The sequence below is a fragment of the Panulirus ornatus genome, chromosome 52, assembly GCF_036320965.1.
Source record: "Panulirus ornatus isolate Po-2019 chromosome 52, ASM3632096v1, whole genome shotgun sequence".
Lineage (NCBI taxonomy): Eukaryota > Metazoa > Arthropoda > Malacostraca > Decapoda > Palinuridae > Panulirus > Panulirus ornatus.
This window is the reverse complement of record NC_092275.1, coordinates 14,128,555-14,155,031: the sequence shown is the minus strand read 5'-3', so window position 1 is coordinate 14,155,031 and position 26,477 is coordinate 14,128,555. Positions and strand designations below refer to the sequence as shown.

The following is a 26,477-nucleotide window of genomic DNA, read 5'->3' as shown; positions in this document are numbered from 1 at the left end:
AACTCCTGTGGAATAACCTTTCTGGCTTGACTCTCATAGTCTCATATGTTGTCATGTAAAGCAACTTATCGAGTCTAGCGATGATGTGTATACAGATCAGAGTCGACTTAACCAGGTCACTGACAACTGTCGTGTTATCAGTATGACACTCGTATTTCAGGAGTCTGCCTGCACCTTACCTCAGGAAGGAGGGCAGTTAATGCCACAGCTGATGTCTGGATTAATCTGTATGGTACAAAGCTATGATTCACTGTCCATACTGTCATGACCAACCTCAGGTTCAGCCCATCATTCCCACACACACATCTCCTCCACATCATCTTCTACCATGTTCCTTCCACCTGTGTTTACACCGTCCGTTGTGTGTTTCCTGAGCCCCAGTGGACTGGACCCCATTTCTATTTCTCCTCTCAACCCGACCTTTCCTTTTTGTCTTATTACTCGCGTTCTTTCTTTGCCTGCTATTCCTGCTAGCTTCTGCTATACCTTCCAGCTCTTCCTAACTTATACTTATTTTTCATTCACTTATGTTTGCTTCACCTGTCCTTCACATCTTATTGATACTTTCTTTCATTCCCTTCTTGCTACGTTCTTATTTTACTCATCATAATTACCCAACATATGTCTTCGTGCACTATCTCCCTGCCATTCTATCTTTCACCACCCTGTCATCTGCTATTTGTCACATTCTTATTATTTTCTTTCATTTCTCTCCCTCTCACCCCAGTGTCCCCAGGTCCTCCTACATTCCACGTGCACATTGTACCTGTTACCTCTCTCTTACAACCTCCTCTTACTTTCTTTCCTCCTGCTGGATACCATCAGCTTTTCCTCTTTGTCAAGCTTCGTTTTTCCCCATCTCCCTGTATTCATCTCCTGATCTTTGACCTCTTACACTTCCTCCCTTTCAGCCTGCAGCTGTGACCCCTTCAAGTTTTCTCCTCTCCTTTCCTGTCCCTCTGACCCCTGTCCCGTCTCCCTCGTACTTCACCATCCACCGCCACCATCCTACCCGGAAGCAAGGTTGTACATCATGTTAGTTCCCTGTGGCACAACAACGGCGTCGCTCGGTAGGGGAATGCAATCCTGCGAGTCATTATAAGTGAACAACATTATCATTCTGGAGGGAAAATGTTGACTTGGTAAACATATTCTCAAGATGGAGAGATGGAAGGTTTTCCCAGAGAAGTTGACTATGACGTAAACATTAGTTAACAGGAAGTTACTGATGTAGACATTAATGGCCAAGGAATTGGATGGTAAGGAAGACATTAGTGGATAAGGGAGTTGTACTATCAAATGATTTAGTGAACAAACAACATACGTATATGACTTAAGAAAGAATTACTTGACTTGTTAAAACATTATGTATAAAACTATACTTAGATATACATCATGAGTACGATCAGACGTGTGTCTGAACACAAACTTCAAAGATCATCATCGTCCTCCAGAGGAAGAAACTGTGTCCTTCCTTTCCAATTTCTGTGGGACAACAAGACTGATCAGACCAGACTGGAAATGACAGAGGTTGACAAAGTGTTATTGGAATTTATTACGTGGACTGAGTTGTACCTGTGTTCAGTTTGGCTTACTGATTCCTGCTTTAGGGTCAACTGTTGTCATTTCTTATCTTTCTGAGAATATGGAACTCACATCTCTCTGTAGTGGGTCTTGCTGGGCAGTAGTTAGCTAGACGTACGAAAATGATCAGTGAACGAGAGAGCGACTACCTACCTACCTGACTTCAGGATGATCCTGGTCACCACTGCTGGTCAAACATGCCTCAAGTTTCATAATCTGTTGTGGAATTATATAAATGCACGTTCCTGATTTTCTATTTTGCATAATTAGATAATATATAATTCCAACAGCGCAGTTCGCTGACCCATTACCAGGGAAAACAAATAAAGGAAAAACCTAAATGAGACAAGATTGGAGCAGTTTGTCTGGTCCGGTGTGTGGATCAAGAGAATTTACTCTTCCGTCAAGAAAACACGAAAACAACAATGTTTCTTTCTTATCTTCGTGAGGTTGCTGCTCTTGCTTCCTGCCTCGACACAGGCTGAAGGACTCGGCTTTGAGGGTCGTCATTGTATCCTGTTTATACACTCACTAGGAAGATGCAGCTGACGGTTACAGAAGGCGGGAATGATAACGCTACATCCACGTGAGAATATGAATACATTCTTCATCATCTACCTAACGTGGGTCTCTGGTGTCAAGTTAGGGACTAAGTCTCCTCCCAGGTATCTCGCACTAGCTGGTGTCTCAAGCTTATTTCTTGCTACATCATATTCACATCGAAGTCATCATTCGCTGTGATCCATCTTTATTACTTTACATTTACTCAGGTTGTATTTTGTCAACAGTGTGTTGTGTGTGTGTGTGTGTGTGTGTGTGTGTGTGTGTGTGTGTGTGTGTGTGTCCAATTATTATACTGCATGACTTAACAATTTACAATCAAAGCTGCTACGTAGAGGTCTTGAACTTAATAGGTAATTCATTGCATTTGGTATTATGAATTCTGGTGGCCGGCCAGTTTGAAGGTACGTACGTACATACTAGTGGCAATCACTCTGACTCCTCATGTGTATCATCCATCCCTGTGGACATTGCTCTCCTCTCATCACGAGAGGTTCTATATGTAACAAACTATCCATCTAAACATGACTCAGAAACAAGTGAGTGATGGTTTCAGTATCGGCCTCGAACCTATCCCATGGGTCGAACTCCTTTCAAAGAAAATCAAATGATTTATGGGAAAGTATCTTACATCAGGATCCTACGTAGATCCAATTTTCTTGTACACTGATCACATTCACTGGCTGATGAATAATGATGGGTGGAGAGTGATGAATGGAAGCCGTGGGGTGAAGAATGGTGTACGGTTGGCGAGTGACGGGCTGCAGGTGACGGGTGACGGATGGCGCATGACGGGTGGCAAGTGACGGTTTATTACGCGTTTTGGACGGTGAATAACGTTGGCGTGTTACGGGTGGTGAGTGATGGGTGATGAGTCATGGCTGGAGGACCAGGGTGAAGGGTGGTGAGTGATGGGTGATGAGTTATGGCTGGAGGACCAGGGTGAAGGGTGGTGAGTGATGGGTGATGAGTCATGGCTGGAGGACCAGGGTGAAGGGTGGTGAGTGATGGGTGATGAGTCATGGCTGGAGGACCAGGGTGAAGGGTGGAAGCAGAGAAGTAAAGCGTAGCTTACGGGAACCTTGAGAGTTAGGAGGAGTGACGGAGGTAAGGTCGTGTGTGTAACGAGGAAGTGAGGGTGACGTGAGGTGGGTGACGGGAGGTGGGTGACAGGAGGTGGGTGACAGGAGGTGGGTGACAGGAGGTGGGTGACGTGAGGTAGGTAACGGGAGGTGGGTGACGGGAGGTGGGTGACGGGAGGTGGGTGACAGGAGGTGTGTAACGAGTTGAGACTTACAGGTGGGGAGAGAGGTGGAGGGTGAGAGCAATATGGACTCTGATTCTTTGGTAAGATGATCGCTGATGTTGCCCTATATTTCCTAAGATGCTGGTCATTATTGGCTCACTGTGGCAGGTTATATCCTTCCTCCCTCCTCCACCACCACTACATCTCTGACCCTCTGGTCTTGACTGTCAACAGTCCTCCCCTCCTGTGGTGATACATACATGAGGATACATGTGTAGAACTGAGGCGGTGAAACATCCTGGTGAGGTGGTGACAGGTGAGGTCGTGACGGGTGAGGTCGTGACGGGTGAGGTCGTGACGGGTGAGGTCGTGACGGGTGAGGTCGTGACGGGTGAGGTCGTGACGGGTGAGATCGTGGGTAATTACATCTACTGGTGTCTCGCTGATGAGGAGAGGAGACTGAAGAAGTGGAGGAAGAAGTATGGTAATAATCGAGGGAAGAAGAGAAAGGGGCAAGAGCGAAGAGCAATGTGAACAGAAGTAATCTCGTAAAGTGAATAAAGAGTAAATGAAATCAAACAAAATGAGAATACTCTTGAATATCAAGAGAGAAACACAGGAACATCCTGTACTTCATAAAGTCAGAGAAACACAGGAACATCCTGTACTCCATAGAGTAAGAGATAGAGTGAGGTGAGGGAAGGACCTAATGAGTAAGATACTCCTTCTGTACAAGGAGAATGGTTATGATGGTAGATATGGGGCAGAGAGAGAGAGAGAGAGAGAGAGAGGGTGTGTGTGTGTGTGTGTGTGTGTGTGTGTGTGTGTGTGTGTGTGTGTGTGTGTGTGTGTGTGAGCGTGCCTGGGCATGCATCACGCCTGGTAGACATCTGGTGCATAGTTAGAATTCAGATGGGATTTAGTGAAGTAACAAGTACACTGACACAGCTTCTCGCTATCTGTATTCCTGGCGCGGCACAGTTGATGACAAGGTACACAGAGGGGCGGGGTGAATTCAAATAAACTAGGCTGTATTACAGGCCGGGGATGCTGCTGTATGCTGATGAACTGTGCATCCAGTTGAATTCGAAATGTAAACACGAGCAGCTAACCCTTTGGTGAAAGAATTCACGAAATATGAGGCCGATATTGGAGGTTGAACATATCTGCATTGCTTTCTGTTCCGTGATGTCTACCAGCCCTTATGACCAGCCCTGGGCTGGATCCGTGTATCAGACTTAACCTTTCTCTTCACGTGGGTCATCTTGAGGCGCGACCTGTGGCTCGCACGTCCTGGGTCGAGTGCATGATAAGCAGGCCACTGACGGCCGGGCTGCAGGGTGCAGGGGGTGTTGTGTGACTCACAGCTCGGCACGTTACCTCCACCACCAGTAACGCTACACACACACACACACACACACACACACACACACACACATATCTGTGGGGCAGTGTGGGCATTCGCTGGTGTGGTGAGGGGTGTGTCGAGAGACAGTCTTGGCAGGGAGGTGAATGATGTAGCTGTAGGTGGTGCGGGTGTGAGGTTGACAACGGTGGGTGTAGGATGAATTGAGCGTGATGGTGTAGGTGTAATTTTAGCAGTGGCGGGTGTGAGGTGAGCTGAGCCTGGCAGCGTGGGTGTAAGTCATAGGCCATGAGCGGTGTGGGTGGAGGTAATGGAGGAACACTGTGCGTGTTGGGCTGCACTCAGTAACGATAGATCGTGATACAGTTAATGACTCCCACGCCCACATGTTTACAAGCTCATAACTACAGACACACACACACACACACACACACACACACACACACACACACACACACACACACACACACACACACACACACACACACACACACACACACACACACACACACACACACACACACACACACACACACACACACACACACACACACACAAGTAAATACATTATTTTGATTCTAAGAATAACTTTTCAGTGGTAATATGACAGATGTCTCAAGGTTGAGTATTGATAGATGACCAACAGTTGGCTTGCCGCCCCACATTGTGACCGATCAAGCTTGCTGTGGGTGGAGACGTGTGACGTGTGTCTGTAGGCTGCTTGTCAATACTATAATTAAAAAATAATTGGCATGGGTAAGTTCCAAACCACCTGTGTTATCATTTCAAGGTAATAAAAGAAAATTAAATGTCAAGCGCAGGGGTTCACGTATTTAGCATTGGTAGGGTAAACACAACTGGACGCAGGTGGGAGGAGAGAGTGTTCAAGCCTCATTGATGAGACAAGATGAACCATACGTTCGATCCTGCTCGGTGTGTGGGTCATCCCGAAACTTGTAACAGTAACACGTGACTTGAAATGAGGTTTTGACCTCAACCGAGTTCAGCATCTCTCAGTAACATCCGCTCACCAAGTAACACGTAACAAGAGGAGACGACACAACAATTATTATTGTTTTCTCTCCAAGAATCTGAAAAACATCGCGTGAGTAGCAGCTTTGATCAAGACGTATGTGAGTTTGTTAAGTAAGATTAACATGTATCTCATCGTATCACATGAAAATCTAGGTTAAAGTTTGTCGTGTATCAAATTGTTATGTATCAGAGGCCAAGCTGGGAGTAATGGCCTGGGATCAGAGGCGAGGCAGAGGGTTCGTGTTTACCATGAGCCCCAGGGTTGGTGTGTCAACAGAAGGGCCCCACAGCGTTGATCCGCGCCTCCCTCACTGACTCCAATACCCGGCTTCTGTAAACACTTACACAAAGTAAACAAGCTTTTCTTGACGAATGTTGAAACAGTGATTTTATATGAGTAATCACCTTGAATCGACTGCAACTCGTTGTCATGAAAATATATAGTTATGATGGAATTTGCCTCATATACCACTGGCATTATGCTTCACTTCTCACTGTTAACAAAACACAAGAGGAAGGAGCGGCCGTTCGCTCATCCTCGAGTCATTTAGTCCCACCATTATAGAGGGAGGCGTCTGTGCCACTCATTACAGGGGGAGCCGTCTGTGCCACACCTCTGGGCCACTGCTGATGAGCTGACGGTAGGAGCAAACACAGTGAAGCGGAGGTAGGAGTAGTTAGTCTACTCTGCTATTTGCCTTCTACCTTCTCAGTGATATTGTGCGTCAGTGTCCAACACCAGGAAAGTCACACTGAAGTTCACTTCTTTCATTCTACACAAGCAAGTACCACCTTGCTATGCTCTCGCAGCTGTCATGCCTTTTTCACCAAGGGTCAGATGCTCTACTGAAGACAAGTCCAGAGATGCGTTGCACATAGCAAGTAACTTCACCTGTAAGACATATCCAGCGTTGCTGTCCGTAACATGGAGAACAACGGCTTTATAACATCCCTCTTTATATATCCTCAACATGGAAAACTGTGGCTTTACAAAGTCTTTAAGTATATATATCATCATCACATACCATCACAGATATCATGACGACGCAAGCCATGTATGCAGTAGATTTGTATGTAGTCGTTTTCCCTCTATATACTTGAATGACGAAAGTTTCACCAACACATTTGTTATCCATCTGCCAGCTCAAGTCGTCCCCTGAACGCATTTATTTTCTTTAATTTTTTTCAGACACAATAGATATTTTTCGCACTATGCAAAAAAAAGTTTCTCTTGCAGTGTTGATCATTAGTGACTTATGCCACCATAATGATACACAGTGGATCAATTATTGCCTTTGATCATTAATCTCACATAAACCCACATTACTGAGGCAAACGACCCCACCTTGTGAAGAGAAACGCGACCATCGATCTTGCCATACACAGTCATCATGTACTCCATGTGTGACCAGAGGACGCGGCTGTGGAAGATAAACTGACCTCATCGACCACACAGGCAGCAGGTGGTACGGAAAGTGAGGGAGGGAACTACGTGGATTCAGGATTACTGACAGTGAGGAATCCTTCACTATGGACATTTTCATGTGGCTGTATCTATTGTTCCGGGACTACTGTTGATACTACTACTGTTGCTTGTGTGTGGAAAACTTCGTCTTGCGAGACACGTAAGACTGTCTCCAAGAAGGTATGAGTATTGCTCAGGCCTTCACCCTCAGCCCCTCTATCCAGATGAACTTTAGTATATAACAAGGTCGTCGATTTTCCTTTTTTCTTTCAGACAATGGTCAACGGGTCACCCCAGAGTCCCAGCCTTTCCTCCTCTTCAAGACTCGCGTCGTGCCATTAATCCCGACTTTCAATTCCTGTTCGCTCACTCTGAGTTCGACTCTCACTGGATATTTGCTGCTCAAATAACGGGTTGTGTGATGTGTCGCAGGGGACCAGCCTCTGCTCATGGTCAACACCTCAATGACGGGACACAGGACGCTCCCTCCTTCCCTGCACCTGTCGCAACCAGCATCCTACTTTACAGCAAACTGTTCTTACAATGACAGAGGGAAATCTACGTCCTAGATTCCTATTCAATGAAAAGTGACGTTATACTTTACAAAACGGACGGCAGATTCGGCCCAGTGAAAATCACATTTCGTTTCGTCATGCCAATCATTTCGATCAACTTCAGGAATTTGGTCGATAGATAAAAGAAAAATAAATTAAACTATAATTGATCTGCTCCAGTCACATGTTCCCCAGACCAATTAACGTCAGATGTACTCACAGTAATGATGTTTTTTATCAGTCCTCACTAACAAAGGGGAAGCCGATGATTAGCGTAGGTGTCACTTTACGTAAATCTTTAACATAAAGGCCAGAGAATCATCCACCCTAACTCCTCCATATTTTGCTACACTGACACTGCTACAGGAACACGTGAACCTCCTCTGGTGTCAGGTTCATCGTCCATGAAATAAAGAACATATCCCAGAGTAACATCTTGCAGTCTGCTGTTTGATATATCAACAACACGACGGGGGAATAGGTGGTGACGTTCACCCACTTGTTCGTGTTGGTGCCGTACGCAGGAGCAGTTGGCTGGTGCAGCGGTGGACCAGATACGTTGATAGATGATAGGGTAATGTTCAATGTAAACCTCTATGTAAACTACACACTTGCATTACACGTATAGATATTGTTGTTTACATCAGAGTAGGCTGCAACACTTATCTTTAGTCAACACTGCTAACGTTTGTTTTGATATGATTCTTTCCTTAAAGTCACTTCGTATCTGAGGACCAGTTTGAGTTATCATTTAGGCAGATATAAACACCAGCAACATCCTCAACTAACACACGTGATAATCCTCACCAGCATCATTACTTTCTGTCTTCTCAAGATCAACGCAACAACAAACAGGGAATTGTATTGCGAAATGTATTCAGAATCCAAGAATTAATATCTTATCTTTGGGCAGGAGACTTAGTCTGTAGCGTTCCTTGTCGTCCAGTGCACAGGAGTGTCAATAAGGTAATGAGTGTGTGGGCAGACAGAGACAGCATCATCAGGCAATCAAGACGTGTGTGCTCACCTGGCGCTGGCTTCGCCTATCGGAAGATCTCGTAGTCGGAACTCGCGCTCGTTAGCAACAGACCTGAAATAGCGCCTTCCCGTGGTATATAGATAGCGTTATGAGCATCCTTCCTCATCAGAGATAACAGGATCAAGCCTGTCTATCGCCCCTTATCCTCACACATACAGTATATGTGCCACACCTCCGTCTACAAGCAGAAGTGAGGTGGCCTCTGTCAAACCTCCCCTCACCAGGGGTGGCTTGTCTGGTGTAACTGGAACACACACCCCAGACATTCCAATTAAATCTCTCTCTCTCTCTCTCTCTCTCTCTCTCTCTCTCTCTCTCTCTCTCTCTCTCTCTCTCTCTCTCTCTCTCTCTCTTGCTCGCCCGCCCGCTCGCTAAAGTGTTAATAGGCTTAAACTGGCAGCGTTGACGAGGATCTGTACTGCCAGGCCCCACTCTGCCGGCAGTCTACTGACCCCGGGAGGTAAAAGGTCAACAGAACATGGCTGTTCCTCCCGCTGTCCTCACGTACCAGCATCATCATGTTACTACCATGTATGGTGCACCGACTTCCCTTAGTGGATATACAGATATCTACTTACCTATCTATTTACCTATCTGTCTGTCTCTCTCTCTCTCTGTTTGTCTGTCTGTTTGTCTGTCTGTCTATCTGTCTGTATGTTTGTTTAAATGTTTGTACATATAGAAGTAAAAGTGCAGGACTCGTGTGATCACCTCACTACAGCCAACACTCCAGCTGGGAACACCAACACATGGGGACACACAGCCAGCCACCACATGACCAACACATGGGGACACACAGACAGCCACCACATGACCAACACATGGGGACACACAGCCAGCCACCACATGACCAACACATGGGGACACACAGACAGCCACCACATGACCAACACATGGGGGCACACAGACAGCCACCACATGACCAACACATGGGGACACACAGACAGCCACCACATGACCAACACATGGGGGCACACAGACAGCCACCACATGACCAACACATGGGGACACACAGCCAGCCACCACATGACCAACACATGGGGGCACACAGACAGCCACCACATGACCAACACATGGGGACACACAGCCAGCCACCACATGACCAACACATGGGGGCACACAGACAGCCACCACATGACCAACACCCGAGATAGGAACACGAACACCCCAGACAGGAACACCAGCACATGGGGACACACAGCCAGCCAGCAGGGGTCGTGATCGAATTAGCCAACAGATCCACGAACACATTCTGTAAATAGGCCCGTGCCAGTTCCTGGTGCTAAATTAATTATAAGAGGCAAAGAAAGATGGGTGGACTAGTGATGAGATTACGTGGTAGGCGTTCAAGCTAAGGAGAAGAATTGACACTGATGGAAAATGAGTTTTGTACTGGGGAAGAGAAAGTATACAGTAGGAGGGGCAAATGTACTGGAAAGGGGAATTGCAGTGAAGTGTACTGGGGAAGGGCTAGTGTACTGGGGAAGGGCTGGTGTACTGGGGAATGCTAGTTTACTGAGTAAATAGCTAAGGAGAAGAGGAGGAAAGTTGACAGTGTGTTCCATTTTGACGGTGTCTGTTATCATCTTTCACTTACCAGATAATCATTCTTGTTTCCTTGTTACCTGGAATCATACGTGTGCATGTGATTAGCTGTTTATCATCGCTTCATTACGTGATATGAAGAGGGAGTAGTTCTCGAGTCCTTCCTTCAGTATCTCCCATCTTTATTGCTCTGAATTTTCTTGCGTTGAGTTTCAGTGGTATGGCAAAAGTCCATCATCAGACATTGTGGAGGTGATATTTATGTTCATTTCAGTATTTCTCAGGTCATCATCTGCCATTCCTATTAACACATTATTTGTTTTCGATTTATTTTCACAAACTCAGTTGCGCTTCAGCATCCAGTATTCCATTAAGGTTTCAAGTAGCGTCAATCTACGGTAATGGATTTATCTGGATTATCGCATCTGATGAAAAATGAATAAAGTATCCGGTCTGCGTTGGTGAATACCAATCAGGGAATTAAGTCCATCCGCTGCTGTGATTTTCCATCCGCCCTCCACCCAACTCTCCAACCCCATCATCCTACCCAGGATAGTCCAGGTCTAAGTCCAGGAAATCATTTCATGATTTCAATCCATGACAACGAGAGTGTTAACATTATATGCTTAGTCTGATACTGTCATGCTTTGTATATATCAGTGACATATGTGTGTGTGTGTCTGTGTCTGTGTGTGTGTGTGTGTGTGTGTGTGTGTGTGTGTGTGTGTGTGTGTGTGTGTGTGTGTGTGTGTGAATTATTAACATTTAGATGGATAAAGGCCAAACTTCTCTGTGTCCGAGACTTGACCATGTACAGGTCAACCTTCCAGGTCAGGGAACCAACCGTGCGACCTGGCGAGTAAACTGACCTGGTGCATCGTAAAATAACCTTAACAAATTTAACCTAATTTTCCCCATTGTGACCCAGCGTAACATAAGTTAATATACCTTAATTTAGCTCGGCCTGTTTTCTTTCATAAGTTGCATTCTTTCTGAAATAGATGATCTAGCTCAACATATAATCAGATAAAGAAGATTTGGGCTTTTCCTTCTTATTTCCTTTCTTTTCTAGCCGCTCAAACCAACACAGACGAAGGTGTTCAGTGATGGGAGTTGATTTGACTTTTGAGTATAATAATGTGAGCGCTGTACTGCGTCTTACACACATAATCCCACGCAGTTCCTCAGACGTCCTAAGACTGTGTTGGGCAGCAGGCTACAGGTGACCTCTTTCTGGTGTAGCTAAAGCCATTCGGCCCAGCTGCACTTCAGGACCAAATCGAGGGGAAATTGGCCCGATAACAAGCAATTCATTAACGTAATTAGACCCAGGGGGACGGGGTAGCAAAGCAGCAACTGTGATTATATAGGAGGGGAGTGAACTGCCAAGCTGGGTGAAGACAGAGGACGCCTGCTGGAGGACAAGGTCATGGTCATGGTCAGTAATCCTGTCGCATTCATTTGTCTGTCATGATCGCCACCAGACATACCGTGTTAGAGAGATAGGATCACATGTGACTGGGGAAGAGGGTTCCGGCCCTATACGGAAGCCTGGCCTGATCTAATCCCCAAACTAAAATAGGATCCAGCACTACCGGCGGCTCCTCACCCACTCCTCATCTCCCACGTTACGCAACCTGTTATTCGCTGGTGTTTTTGCGACTCACGGCCCGAGTGTGTCTCCCATTATGATGTTGTGGAACCATAGTGATACCTTAATTTGTCCAACTACAACTATAACTCGTGTTTCATTCGGTTACTTACTTTGTGTTTTACAACCATACCGATGTGTGTTTTGTTGTTTAACATCATTGTTATCTTGTGTTGTATATTGGAAAGGTGTTGTGCATCATGGTCACGTTCATGCGCCGTGTTGTGCGATGATGTGTTGTTGTGATGAACAGCCAAAGAAATGTGGTGTAGCGTAGAGTTATCCGAATTTGCTCTAAAACAAAGCCCAGGTGAAGTGTTGCAGTAACCATTACCTAAAGCCAAGGGCACCTGACCTTACGTGAGTGTCCCAAAGCTTTGTTGTTCTCCAGAGAGTCTCATTGGATCTAGTTTGTGCGTAATTCATAATATATGGAGTACACTAGTGGACACTAGTATACACTAGTGTACAGTGTTGTTATTCAATATTTCCTTAGGACTGATATGACTCAGGTATCCCGTCTGACAACACAGTAGATCAACACCGGAGATACTGGGGCCACTGTCATTGAGTTTCCAGTAATACACTCTAACCAGACCATCTCACTCGATGATGAGGCCTCTCTGCCATTCACAATCTGCGGTGTGCAGTAGGCATTTCAATCTTCACCAATTTCTTCACGTATGTTATACAAATACTCACACAAATATTTCCTCATCCATGATGAGTGTGATGTTACGAAGGACAGAAACCACCATTTTGCCGGCACTGACGGTGCTAGAGAGGGACATAATGCAAACCCTGGGAAGCAGTGAGGTTTGGGAATTGCTGCATCTGGCCCTATTGATTACTGTAAGTGCGCTACAGCAGGAGAGGAAGAGTCTTGGTAGATAAAAGGCAAGTGTTCACTACACCAGTGATGTCAAGTGAGAAAGAAGGAAGGGGAGGCTGAGGCATAATGTTAGAGAGTTCATAGTAAAGATTATAACTCCTGGTTGGCGAGATCACGTACTGTGGCGAGAGGAAACTGTTGTCAAGTTCGAGGACTTCCTTGTCTCCTGTCGTGGCCGACCTGTGGTTGAGGGAGGGAGGAAGTGAGGGAGGGAGGTTGCGACTGCTGCTGCGTGTCCCAGGCCGCCACACCATGGTTGCTGTGTGACCTCCACCACACCCGACACGTGCTGCTTCTTCACACATGTTTTTCATTATTGCTTCATTCTCACATTTTGTTAATCATGACGCTCGTTAGATCTTTCTCATTTTGCTGGCACACAGGCACTACTGAAGTAGATCTTCCACATGACTGGTGGTTCGACAAGGGTCTTAGCTCACTCTCTGAGTACAAGCGTTGTGCCGCCATTTGGTCTATGAGCTCTGGGTTGGTCTGGTTCCTTCATGAACCTACTTACCTCCATTTTGATATTTTCTGGGTCATGTTTCCACTCCTGACTGGTTGGAAGGGTAGCACTGGGTCTCACTGTGTAACCACCTTCCGAAACTGGGCGGTCACACTCTTCACGTAAATCTTCAACTTATCAAAAGTTTCCCCTCGTCATATTCGTCATCAGATCGTTTATTCCTTTCAATCTGTCCCTGGTCAATTTGTAGTACAATAGTTTGCGGTGTTCCTTCAGCTCATCACCCATATCCTTCATACCTCTCTTGTTCTAAATTACTAGTTTCCAATTAGTTATTTCAGACCTTCTTGAACCTTTCATATGGAGCCTGATTCCTGTGTCTCTTGCGATATCTTCGATGTTATGCCTCTGTACTCTTCCCTTTTTCCACCTGTTAAACACTGATTATTTTCCCTGTTCCCTCTCTCTGTAAGCCCTTGCTGGCCCACAGTATCCCAGTCACATTCTATAATCGCTTTATATTATTTGGAAAATGCTATTTTTGTCCAGGAATTACCTCTGGAAAAATCTTAATGGAAAGTGTTACATGTGCTTTCCATACGATCAGACACTGTGACCTGACCTGACCTGACCATAGATTCACAGTAGAGTTAGCATTCCAAACTTCACCAGGTATCGCGAGGATTTCCAGCTCTGAATACAATCATAAACTGCAAAGACCTGACCGAATATTGGAGAGATGGTTCGTGAAGAATATGGCTCACTGCTGGTGATGTATCAGAGTGTTGGTGATGTATCAGAGTGTTGCAGATGTATCAGAGTGTTGCAGATGTATCAGAGTGTTGCAGATGTCTCAGAGTGTTGGTGATGTATCAGAGTGTTGGTGATGTATCAGAGTGTTGGAGATGTATCAGAGTGTTGCAGATGTATCAGAGTGTTGGTGATGTATCAGTGCCGGAGATGTGGCTAGAGGGAAACTTGCACAGTATCAGTGGCAGCCACAAACTCCCACGGGAAACTTCTTGTAATTTCCCTAGGGAAATCTGCCCCGTCAGGAGACACGCTATACGTTCAGGCGATAAGTGACTCTACAGCATCATTCAAGTTTCCTCACGTGAGAGGCAAATGCGGAAGTGAATATATATATATATATATATATATATATATATATATATATATATATATATATATATATATATATATACATAAACCAATGCGTCTTAGCCAAACGTACCCAGGGATAATCCCTCAGCTCCAGGCTCTCTTGTCTGGTTGTATCGTGTTTATGCTGTGCTTGCAGAGCAACTGTCATTTTACTACGTAATGTTTGTTTCTGTCTTCGCCTTTAATCATATGGTTATTGTGTTGTGCGTGTGTAGTGCACGTGATCTCCTTGTGTTGTGCTTGTGTAGTTCACGTGATCTCCTTGTGTTGTGTTTGTGTAGTGCATGTGATCTTGTGTTGTACGTGTGTAGTGCACGTGATCTTGTGTTGTACGTGTGTAGTGCACGTGATCTTGTGTTATGCTCGTCATCTTGTGTTGTCGTCCTTTGTGTCTTACATCCAATTGGGTTTCTCTTGTGTTGACTTTCTCTTCATGTGTTACTTTCTAGTGTTTACTTTTTTGTTTTACTCTCGTGTTTTGTTTCTGTTGTGTTTTGTATTATCTTTACATTAACCTTTTCCTGTGTTGGGATCGTGTTCAGGTCGTACTTGTGTTTACGTTTTGTGTTTCTCGTTGTGTTGCGCTTTTGCTGTACATTTGTACTTTGTTCTTGTAGGCATCCTGTTCTTGTGGTGTGCATGTATAGCTATTATAGTGTACATCTACTGTTAATGTGACTTCATACGCCTTTGTGTTGCATTTTTTCTGTTTATTTTTATGATGGGGAAATGTTATCTCTTGATGTGTAATGTATGTAATCCCTTCCTGATAAGACTGGGTTGTAAAGTTGATCAGCATCGTTTACCCTTCTTGGCATTTTTGCTCGTGTTATACAAAATAATTTTCGTCTAAGAACTTGTAAAGAAATTAATATTTTTTCAGCAGCTGGTTGCTGTTCAGTACCAGCTGAGACGACTGGTTATTAACATCCAGCACCGGCTGAGACAGCTGAATGCTGGCGACTATACCAGCTGAGGCAGTAATATGAAGCTGGTGATGTATCTTGCAGGCAGAAAATGGAACAATGTGGCTGTTTAAACCCTGAAATTTATCCAAGAGAAGCGAACGTAAATCCTCTTAAAACTGATAAGGATTTCTGCTTATCCTTTAGAGCCTCGAAGAAGGGCGGCTGGTCTCCTACTTTAGGAAATTGTAGTGGAGGGAGATGGGGCTGGGGTTGAGTGGGGGGATGTGAGTGAACGAATACTTAACAATGATAATAGGAAACAGCTGAGCAGGGTAGATACGACTGTATATTGTCACATGAAAGTATGTGCAGTAAATAAATAACTCACTGGAAATAAGTTTGTCTTCATTTTTCCTGATGACCTTCTGGCCTACTGGAGAGATAAGACATATTGTTGCGTCTGAGGCAGACGATCCACCTCCCTGATGATAAAACTGTAGTGCCAAGGATGAGGAAGACAGAGGGAGAATGAGAACTACTGGCAGACTACGAGGACTAAGGGAACCGGGGAATAAGAGGGAACAGGAATAGTAGAAAATTCGGGGAAGTAGAGAGAACAGGAGAACAATGGGAAATAGAAAGTTGGGGAAACAGAATTACCGGAGGCAGAACTCCCTCGATCGATCCATTTATGTCTGTGTCTTTTCCTCTTTTCTGTTTCATTGTGGAACAAATCAAGAGAAAGACAGGCTAGGGATGACTGATATGGATATGGTTTTCATATAAGAAATTATATTCCTTAAGCTTCTTTTGACTGTCAACCCTTGAACAGTGTTGGAACCTGCTGAGGCCATAGTTCTTACAGGAACCTCTCATGTCGCGACCATAACATAGCCCCTTCGGTCCATTTGTCCTCAGAGCCACCATGAGGCCAGAAGCTATGTATAGGTACAGCAAAGACCCTCATCTATGTATATGTACTGAAACACCCGTTTTCTTTGGATCCTTAAGTTATTTCAAAGTTCTACAAAATCTGACTTATCGCTGACGCTCTACAGTACGTATTTCCTGTACTATGTACATAATACCATACCGAAAAATGGGGTCAGGTGGTAGGTCGTGGGAGAAGAATGACGAGATCATGACGAAATCAACTGATAAACAGATGAGGGTTACTGCAGTGGACATGGCTGAGGTGGCGGTATGTAGCGTGTCCTCCTGGATCATCAGGGCTTCCAGACACCATCCCCATCACCTCCAGCAATATGCAGCTGTGTCTATACTCCTTGTCCATCTGACATTCATTCACTCAGTCATAACGTGAGGTCAGTTCTGCCTCAGTAAGATGGCTCTAAAATTTACTTTCCACCTAGTATGACACCACTGTATATAAACAAATGAAAAATCACGACCCAGTATGGGCCTGGTAGTGTTCAGTGTTCGACCGTTCCTCCAGTAACAAATTTATCGTCCTCTGGAGGTGAGTCAGCGCCAGGTGTGACCTCGCTTGGGGTCAGAGGTACATAGTCTCCCCCGCTGTCCGTCCTTCACCGGAGAGGAGAGATAACATATCAGTGAGGTGCAAGTCATGCTGGGACCTACAGTTCTTGCCTACGCCAGTGATATATATATATATATATATATATATATATATATATATATATATATATATATATATATATATATATATATATATATATATATATATATATATATATATATATATATATATATATATATATATATATATATAGATAAGGACATCAAGAGAGTGAGAGCAGGAGATGGTGTGGTACAAACAAACTGACCACAACACAACGGTGCGTTGCTTCATAAGTCTCGGGTGACCACACCCCAGAGTTGACTGTCACTCCCCCTCCTTCCGAAAGCTGCCAGGGTGACATTACTACTTATCTCCCCCAACTCACACACCGTCTCCATCCTCCCCACTGACATCAACACTAGTGGCCTTTACACACACACACACGTTGGCTCCCATCTGACCTAGATCCACACTGTCACCGTGCCTCTATATCTGTAAGAATTGGGTTTACCGCAGAGTTAAGTTTCCTGCACTTTAACAAGTTTATCGTCTGTATGATTGGCTAGTTGTTTTTAAGACTATTTTTCCACGTTGCAAAATAAGATTTGTTCTAACTACATCGGAGAAGACTTCGTCAGGTTATGTATATATACATCTCTGTGGGCAGGCCCGAGTCTATGCTGCACCAAGTGTGTATTTTATGGTGAAAGAAATGTGTCGCTTCTTGGGTCCCCAGTGCACTGCTAACTCTCGATTACTCTTTCATTCTATCATTCATCATGTCGATGCCAAGGCCAGCTGACAGGCGCAAGAGGCGACCCAGGGTGACTGAGAACCGCCCAGCCACCCAACGCGGGCGGCGGGTGGGCAAGGCGTGAAAACAGAAGTCCGAGGTGCTCCCCTTTAACTGGCTGCTCCCAAGGGACGGCGTATCAAGCCGCCAGGAGGAGTCCCCCATCCACCCCTTCCCTAGTGCTCCTCCTGCGGCAGGCACTGCTCATCCAGGACACCAGGGGATTCCTGGGGACCGTGTTGACGCACGGACCGACCAAGGGCTCCGGGACTCTACTGAGAACAACGCTGACGATGGGGTTGACTGAGGGAACCTAACTCTTGCTCAGCACCAAGCTGACGCAGGGCACCTAAATGCTCACTAACAAGTTTGTGGACACAGTGGCTGTATCAGGACACCAGGAGTTCGCTGAGAACTGCAGTGGTGCAAGGATAGAAGGAACCTGCTGAGAACCATGTTGAACCAGACACAGGTTCAGGACACCACCAGGGTTCTGCTGAGGAACACAGTGGTGAGGCTGGAGGAGGAGGAAGAGGCTGATATCCTCCTGTACTGGACTGTACGTGACATTGGCTGATGGTGTGGTCCTACGTGGGGGTCGTCTGTGGTCGTGAGGGTAATGGCTGTCATGGTATGGACATGACGGTGCCTATATGGTTATGGTCATAGTGGTAGAAATAATAGTTCTGGTGTCAGTGTCTTGTTATGGTGGTGTCAGTATGATCATGGTGGTGTTTTCTTGGTATGTTCGTGGTAATGAAAGTAGTTCAGTAGTGGGGATAATGATGGTTTAAGTCTTTATGGAAGCATTTAAGTCGTTATGGAGGCGTTTTCTTGTAGTCATGAAAATCATGAAGGAATTGTAGGAAACGAAAAACAGAAAGATAAAACTCACTGACAGAATTGTGGTTGACTCTGTAGAGGTTTAACAGAGTAACAATTGGTGATCAACAACTGGTAACATTTACGTTCACATGACAACATTTGGCAAGGTTTTTTGTATATATTCTAAGGTGATTTTGATATAGTTATAAAATGAGGAAAAGGGATTGCACACGGTCAACCGCCATGGTACAAGATAAGTGGAGGCCACAGCCACGATAGATTAATCTTATGTTGTCGAAAGTAAAGCTTAACATCCTACTAAGGGCGACTCCATCGACACGACAGAGATAAAGATTAAACCCAACTTCTCTTATCTACAGCTCTGCAAAACGCACGTGCATGATTCAACTGGTTTTGAGAATGTTGTGTAAATCAAAGATTTGATTTCCACAAGTATTCAGCTTTACATCAGACTTGGTGGAAATAAGAGGAGGATCACTTTGGAACAGCATGGAAAACGTGGCCATCCACAGAATTCTTCATACAACTACGACTGAACGAACATGTCGAAGGCAGGGACACACTGAGGTATCCAGGAAAGCATTTAGCATGACACCAGATAGTCCGAGTGTGAGTGAGGAGAACCCAAAACATTAAAGATGATCTCGAGAAAAGATTATCTTCACCTACGGCAGAATAACAGCTTTACCTGGACAACATGGATGGCCAGGTTGTCAGGCAGGTGCTGATAGGATCTTTGGGCGGCTGATCACAAGATTAATAACCAGAATTAAAAGTGAAGTGATGCAGGAGTATCCTGAACTGGTAGCCACTGGATTGTAAACAACATTGGCTAAGGGAAGTAGTGCTCTCCTGACCAACGACGAATGTTGAAAGGATGGCCAGAACCATCTCACAGCCTCCGTGGCACGATATCTGGTCTTATCTCCCGGGCCATTAAAGATAAGATAACAGGATTGAATCAGTATCTCTTTTCTTCACAATCGTCGTCTTGCTTCTTATTCATTTAAGTGTTTTCCTTGAAAAGGAAAAATATCAATAACTGGAACCATTTTTGTTTAAAAGAAAAAGATCATTACAATATAAAGGTCCAGTAGAGCCAATCTTTAATTGGATTGGTCCAGATTCCTTACAGTTTCTTTCCTTCCCAATTTATTTCTTAGTTTTCAAAAGTTACAGAAAAACAAATCGTGGAAATTGAATACTTCAGAACGCGTTGGAGTCGCAACAGCCAGACGAATGATTAAAAGCCACTTGGTTAATTTCGAAATTTCTTTGTTTTGTGTCTAAAATTAGCCATCACATGTCTTTAGTGACACTTGTAATGAGTCCGTCGCAGGGCGTATGGGAAGGAAATGTTGTTCAGTCTTTCACCTTGAATATCCAATAATAGCAGGAATATAATTAGGTCGCAGCGTAGCCAAGTTTCGTCCTATGACTCGCGTTTCGTTCCTCTTGTTCACCTTCACACAGAAGCAAATTAAACAGAAATGTTTGAGTTCTAGAGCAAACGTTTGCTGCCATCTAACCTTAGATGCGATTTAGAGAAAATGACATCGATACTTATTTGACGGGAGAACTTAACAATTCCACATGTATCAAGGACCATCTTAAGGAAGCCATATCTTTAGGGTAAACCTTCCAGTTATAAACATCTGTAGAGGTAACTTGAGCGTTACACGGAGTGTTACAGTCATCATAATCAGTCACGTTCATCAGTGCGTGCAGCCAGTACCCTGCGGGCGTCTGCTGGTGTGAGGTAGAGCCAGGTACATGCAGTCTCGTGTGACAACACCTCACCATGTGTGTCAAGCATCCATCATCAGCGTCGTGAGGTATCGCTATCACCGACCCCAGGGCTTCACCCTGATGATTATTTCTCTCTCGATATTTGGTTGTGCAGAAACTTCCTCTACAGGTCAAAGTGTTTGAGAGAAATGTTTACTTCACTACTTAAATCACACTGTAATAGGTAAACCATGTCAAGGTTAATATACCACTAGAAATTGTTAGGTAAACCATGTAGAGGTAAATAAACCAACACACAGTGTTAGGTAAACCATACTGGCAAATATGAATCACATTGGAGTAGCTAACCACAATAGGTGAATAAACCACACATGGTCAAGTGAAGTCACCAGTACAAGTAAACTAAACCAGGCAGTTCTTGGTGCAGCGCCAGACTTAGAGCAGCAAGAGGCAGGACCTGGGCCAGGCTGAGGTCTTTGTGCTGCCAGCCTTTGTTCCTGGGCTCATGAGGAAGGACAACACTGATGACAATGAACCAGATTATGAGGGAGTTGCACCTTCATGATCTCATATAGCACCAGATTATGATGGCAGTAATATAGTGCCAGGCTTGGGTACTAGTGATATAGAACCAGGTTATGGTAGTGTTAACATAGCACCACGGTATGATGGTACTGATATAGCACCAGGAAATGGTGGCACTAGTAATACAGGTTATGGTACTAGTAATACAACATCAGGTTATGGTACTAGTACTATAATAGCAGGTGTTGGTACTGATATCATAGCAACCAGGTTTTGTAGGACCATAGTTCTTACCCAACTTTATCTTGAAGCAAACAAGGCAGGACGTGTCAGTAGAGTACACTAGTCTGGTTCTTAACTAGTCTCTATAATATGTTTTTGATCTTCCATTATGATATCTCTAGCGTAATTATGCCGTTGGGTGATGTTGGCTTAGGCTAATGATGAAGTCTTGGTTGCCTAAGTTCTCCTTGCATTGCCAGCGCGGGTTTAAAGACTCGGGTGTTTATACACTTGTGTGTATTCAAACTGACTGTGTGTTTTAAGTCTGCTTCTTTCGAAGAAAATATTTCGCTCGCTCGTAGACTTCCCTGAGCTTTATCCTCAGTCTTCTGTACTGGGTCTTGATGATGTCTTTCCCGTGTTCTTAGAGTTCAGGATCTTCTCTGAAGAGTCCACGACTGTTGTTGTCACCAAAACCACTGTGCCACCTTCTCTGTTACGGTCAGTCAAAACATATTCATTCTAATTTCTGATTATTGCTCAGACACACTATAATGCATACCAACTATCTCTCATTTTCAATATTTCTCATTCTAGTATATTCTCTTCTAATGATATTATTCCATACTTTCAGTACATATTAAAGCAGTATATGTTGTTCTAATTGATGATTATTTTTTCATTCCTTTTACTAATATGTATTTTTCTATTTCTTTTCAGATACATCAAAAATATGCTTAACCGAGGAATGTGTGAAAACAGGTATGTTTCAAGTCTTACTGTTTATATCTTAATGAATATCTAAACTATACTCAAATTACTCGAATCAAAATCTGGAAGACGAGAAGTGTTAGCTAGTTAGTGCTAAAGACCTCATACGAGCCATAACAGAGCATGTGATGCGCTGATGAATTATGGTGAAGCAATATATAATGAACATTTTTTTCGCGCGAAGTAAGTTACGTCAACATACGACAAGCACATCTCGCGTGAAACAGAAGAACAATGTATGACAAACAAAATATCTATAACAAAACAGTTTATCAACATATTGATGAATATATCTCAAATGTAACGTGTTAATACAACATATCATTAACGTATTGAACATGTAACATAGCAGATTAATGTGTATATGTTGCACCAAACCTAAGATGAACATATGTAGCATATTGTCAACGGCCGCACAAGTTTAGCATCTAGATGGCTAGCAGAATTTGCTGCTGGGTAGCTCACGGGCGTGGCCGCTAGGTGGCTGATGGCCCTGTTCTCTGGGTAGGGAATGGCTGGCTGCTGCGTCTTGCTCCTGGGTGCATTTGAGTCTTTACATTCGAGGTATATGATTGGTCTGTACATACGAGGTATGTGATTGGTCTGTACCGTCGAGGTATATGATTGGTTTGACTACTGGATGACTAAGGTTCCTAGATGTCGACGGGTATTCAGTCATGGTAGTGATGCAACCTCGACGTCATGTTGCTGAAGATTCTACAATCTTGGTTGTGGTACGTAAGACTCTGATGTTCCTACCATCTTGGTAGGTGGTGGGGCAGGCGATATTTGACCCGACGTCAGTCTTTATTACTGGCGGGGTGTTCCTAGCCATGTTGGACCCTGGGGGTGGTGGCGCTTGTCAAATCATGTGGGGTGACGGGCGGCCACATATTGCCTCCCCTTCCTGTTATTACTCTCGTAAATAACCCGCTGCTTGTATAATGCATGAGTTGCTTGCCTTGTCTTGACGCAGGACGACGGCTCATATTTATTTTATGGATGAGAGAAACACCGCATTTATATTTCCTATTCTTCACAGCTTTAATTTTAACAAAGCTTCGTCCTGCACTGTCATACCTCAGTCCAGGTCGTCGGGAGAGAATGTAGCGTACTGGCCTCTGGTACTTCCGACCTTGCTTACATCCCTTCAAGTTTCTCATCAATTTTTGTGGAAAACCACTGGTTTTAATCGCATTTGGTGAGGTTAAGTGATTTCATCGATCTTCGGCTTAAACTCGGGAATAAAGAGGAACCATGCATTCCTACGTTTGTGTATATAAACATTCCGAGCGTAACTTGCTAATGAAACGCCTCGTGGGTTCTTTGAGAGTTTTAATCCAACTTGTTGATATCATTATCTTCAGGAATGTAAACCCAAGTTTAATGATGAATGGAATTGATACCATAGATACCCTTGGACTGTTGACATATAATGTGACATCGTGACCAGGCTCCATTAGTTACCCATGACCCCAACCAGTTGGCCACCGTATTAAATGTAACTCATTCTCTTGATTCTAGTTGCTAACTACCTTATGATATGATCCTACTTTAGGAGGTTCTCATCTCCGTCGTTACCTACTGGATTCCACCACTAGATCCAAGGTCATGACCTGGTCCTTAACTTAGAACTCGAGACAAAGACTGTAACCCTCAGCGTGACCCTCAGCGTGACCCTCAGCGTGACCCTCAGACACTAATCACTTTCCCCTCAACAGCCGCGTCGCTGCTGGCAGCGATGGACCAGACGGCAGACCCTTGCACCGACTTCTTCCAGTTTGCGTGTGGCATGTGGAACAAGCAGCACGTCATCCCAGAGGATCGTTCCTCCATCAACACCTTCGAGGTTATGGCGGACCAGCTCCAGAAGATCCTTAGAGGTAGGTTTAACCCCACTCCCTACCGTGAGAGGTAGGTTCACCCTCGCCCCCTACCGTAAGAGGTAGGTTCACCCTCGCCCCCTACCGTAAGAGGTAGGTTCACCCTCGCCCCCTACCGTAAGAGGTAGGTTCACCCTCGCCCCTGACCGTAAGAGGTAGGTTCACCCTCGCCCCCTACCATAAAAGGTATGGTCACCCTTCACTGTCACCCTAAACAGCAGGCTGACCCTCATCATTACATCAAGAGACAGGTTGCTTTTAGCCTACATCCTATGAGGTGAGCTGCTCCTTAGTGAAATCAACAGAGGTAATGTTCACTTTACTATCACTGTACATATATAGCTTAGGCGAGGGTATACGTATATGGCATGAATATGATGTCCTTGATTAGGGCATTCAGCTAACATGAGAAGAAAAGATGATAACAATCAGAACCTTGACAAAGGAATATATAAATTGTGGATGCCTTGTTTACACCCTCGCCATCATAACGGGGTAAATGTCATATTTCTACATATCTAATTATGATGTAAAGTTCAGTCTTAACAAATATCTGTAAAAAGAGAAGACCCTCTTCTTCGTGGGAGTCTTAACCTCAGAGACAACAGTATAGAAAGAACCAAGAAAACCCTGGAAAAGTTAAGAGAAACACTGGTGCTCCAGACAGATAGAGACAGAGACTCAGACAGAGGAGTGAAGAAGGAATCAGGTCTTCGTAAATTTCATCTTTGCTGACACCAAAGTTTCTCATACCTGGGCAAATTACCACACAGTATATATGATAACAGCAACGTGATTAACGTTATGCATCTTAAAATGATTGTTTCCTTAAGCATGGATATTATATCGAAATACACATACCTCCTCCCCAGTCTTCTGGGTAAAGTCTAAGGCCTCTCTACTGCAAATACAATGTTAAATTGTACTCTGGGTCCCCTCTGCTTCAGGCTCAATGACTAAAAGTGGTGTGGGTTTTCAAGCAGCAGATGTACTGGCCTCTCAAGCTACGAGGGTGACCAAATATGCTGTGGGGTCGCCATGCTGATACCACAGTGACTGGACACGTCGTGGGGTATCCACGAAGTAGAAACAGCATATCAAAGTGCTGTGTGATCCTGCTCCTCCCACTATTACTACTGATACCATAACTAGACGTGCTGTGGAGGTTCTACATGCTGCTGGTACAACTGCAAGACAAACTACTTGTGTTACGCTGCATAATGACCGACCTTTTGATTTCCACAGGTTTGCTAGAGTCGCCAGTGACGCGAAATGAGGGCGAAGCAACAAAAAAGGCCAAGTTATTCTACGCTGCTTGTATGAACACAAGTAAGTTGTTTGTGGTGGTGGACTGGATGGGAGGCACTTGTAGGAGAGGTGTTGTGGTGGTGTGACGGGGGCACCAGTGTGAGGGAGAGGGACTGGAGACCTTGAAGGACTGAGGAAGGTGTAGGACGAAAGGTACCATGAGCATATGTTGCAGAACTCTGATTCTGAGGACAATGGGCAGGATTGTGCACTAAGATATTGCACAAAATTTAGAAGAGTGCATCTACCACCCATGAAAGGTGTGGTAGAGGATATGGTACAAAAGTGAGAACGTGTGGTTGGATTTCTGCACGGTATGCATGAGACATATCCCTGGTGTGGTGTAGGTATATGTGAGGTATGGCTGAGGTTCAAGTAGGATGCGATCCATGCATGGATAAGGCGAGGTAAAGACTTAAGCAACTTATAGCAGATATTAGTTGGGTGGGGTAAACACTTCAGTCAGGTGTAACAAGGCTATAACCAGGTATAGCAGGGATATAGCAAGGTTTTGCTTGGTGTGGTAAGGACCTCATCCAGGTGTGGTGGGGTCTTTGAACCAGAGACCTGAGTGTGGGTATGGCGAGGACCTGCGTCTGATGTATCAGCGACTGAGTAGTGTGTGTTGTGTCAGGTCAGATCGAGCACACAGGCGAGGGTCCGCTCGTGGCTGTGCTGGACTCCCTGGGAGGGTGGCCCGTCACCACGACCAACTGGACTTCGCCGGACTTCTCCGTTGAGACCCTTATCGGCAGACTCCGGGGAGAGCTGAACCAGGGCATCCTCATCGACCAGTGGGTGGGACCAGACGACAAGAACTCCTCCGTCAACATCATACAGGTGAGGAAGTCATCTGATAACACATGAATGGCACAAGGGATAATGTTAACATATGTACATGACTCAAAATAACAACATCTGACCGTAGCAGCTGGTAAGAGTCGGTCTACTGAATCTCAATTATTTTCATTTGATGTGGGAATACGAACAGCTATTGAGTAAGAAGGTAAGGTGGTGTGAGTTTGCGACCAAAGAACACATATCAAGATTACTGAACTTACAATGACTGTAGCAAGTGTATCACTGCTATTATCATCTATATGTTCATTCATTCATTGACAACATGTGTTCGTGTCAAGGTAGGTCAGTGGTCGTTATTTTGGTCCGCCTTCCACACATCACCATGGCCTTCTATCCTGGCTTAATACCAGTGATGAACGCGACCTCGTACTTCACTGTTGTTAGAGACAACATGAATCAGAGAATTCGTGTGAACCATTTCCAAATGTAAGATTAATGTATCTGACGCACAGTGTCCCAACAGCTGAAACTACATCAGACATGGGGAACTATTAGTCAAA

At 44.6% G+C, this 26,477-nt stretch overlaps 1 protein-coding gene across 1 annotated transcript in view; it reads left to right on the top strand.

The window, feature by feature from the left end:
• Nep1 (Neprilysin 1) overlaps positions 1 to 26,477 on the top strand; it is a 105,260-nt gene that overhangs the window by 61,437 nt on the left and 17,346 nt on the right. Inside the window, exons 2-5 of the mRNA XM_071692261.1 lie at positions 21,875 to 21,916; positions 23,647 to 23,808; positions 25,054 to 25,137; positions 25,751 to 25,956. Of these exons, the coding sequence (XP_071548362.1) occupies positions 21,875 to 21,916; positions 23,647 to 23,808; positions 25,054 to 25,137; positions 25,751 to 25,956 (494 nt within the window). The remainder of the gene's footprint in view (positions 1 to 21,874; positions 21,917 to 23,646; positions 23,809 to 25,053; positions 25,138 to 25,750; positions 25,957 to 26,477) is intronic.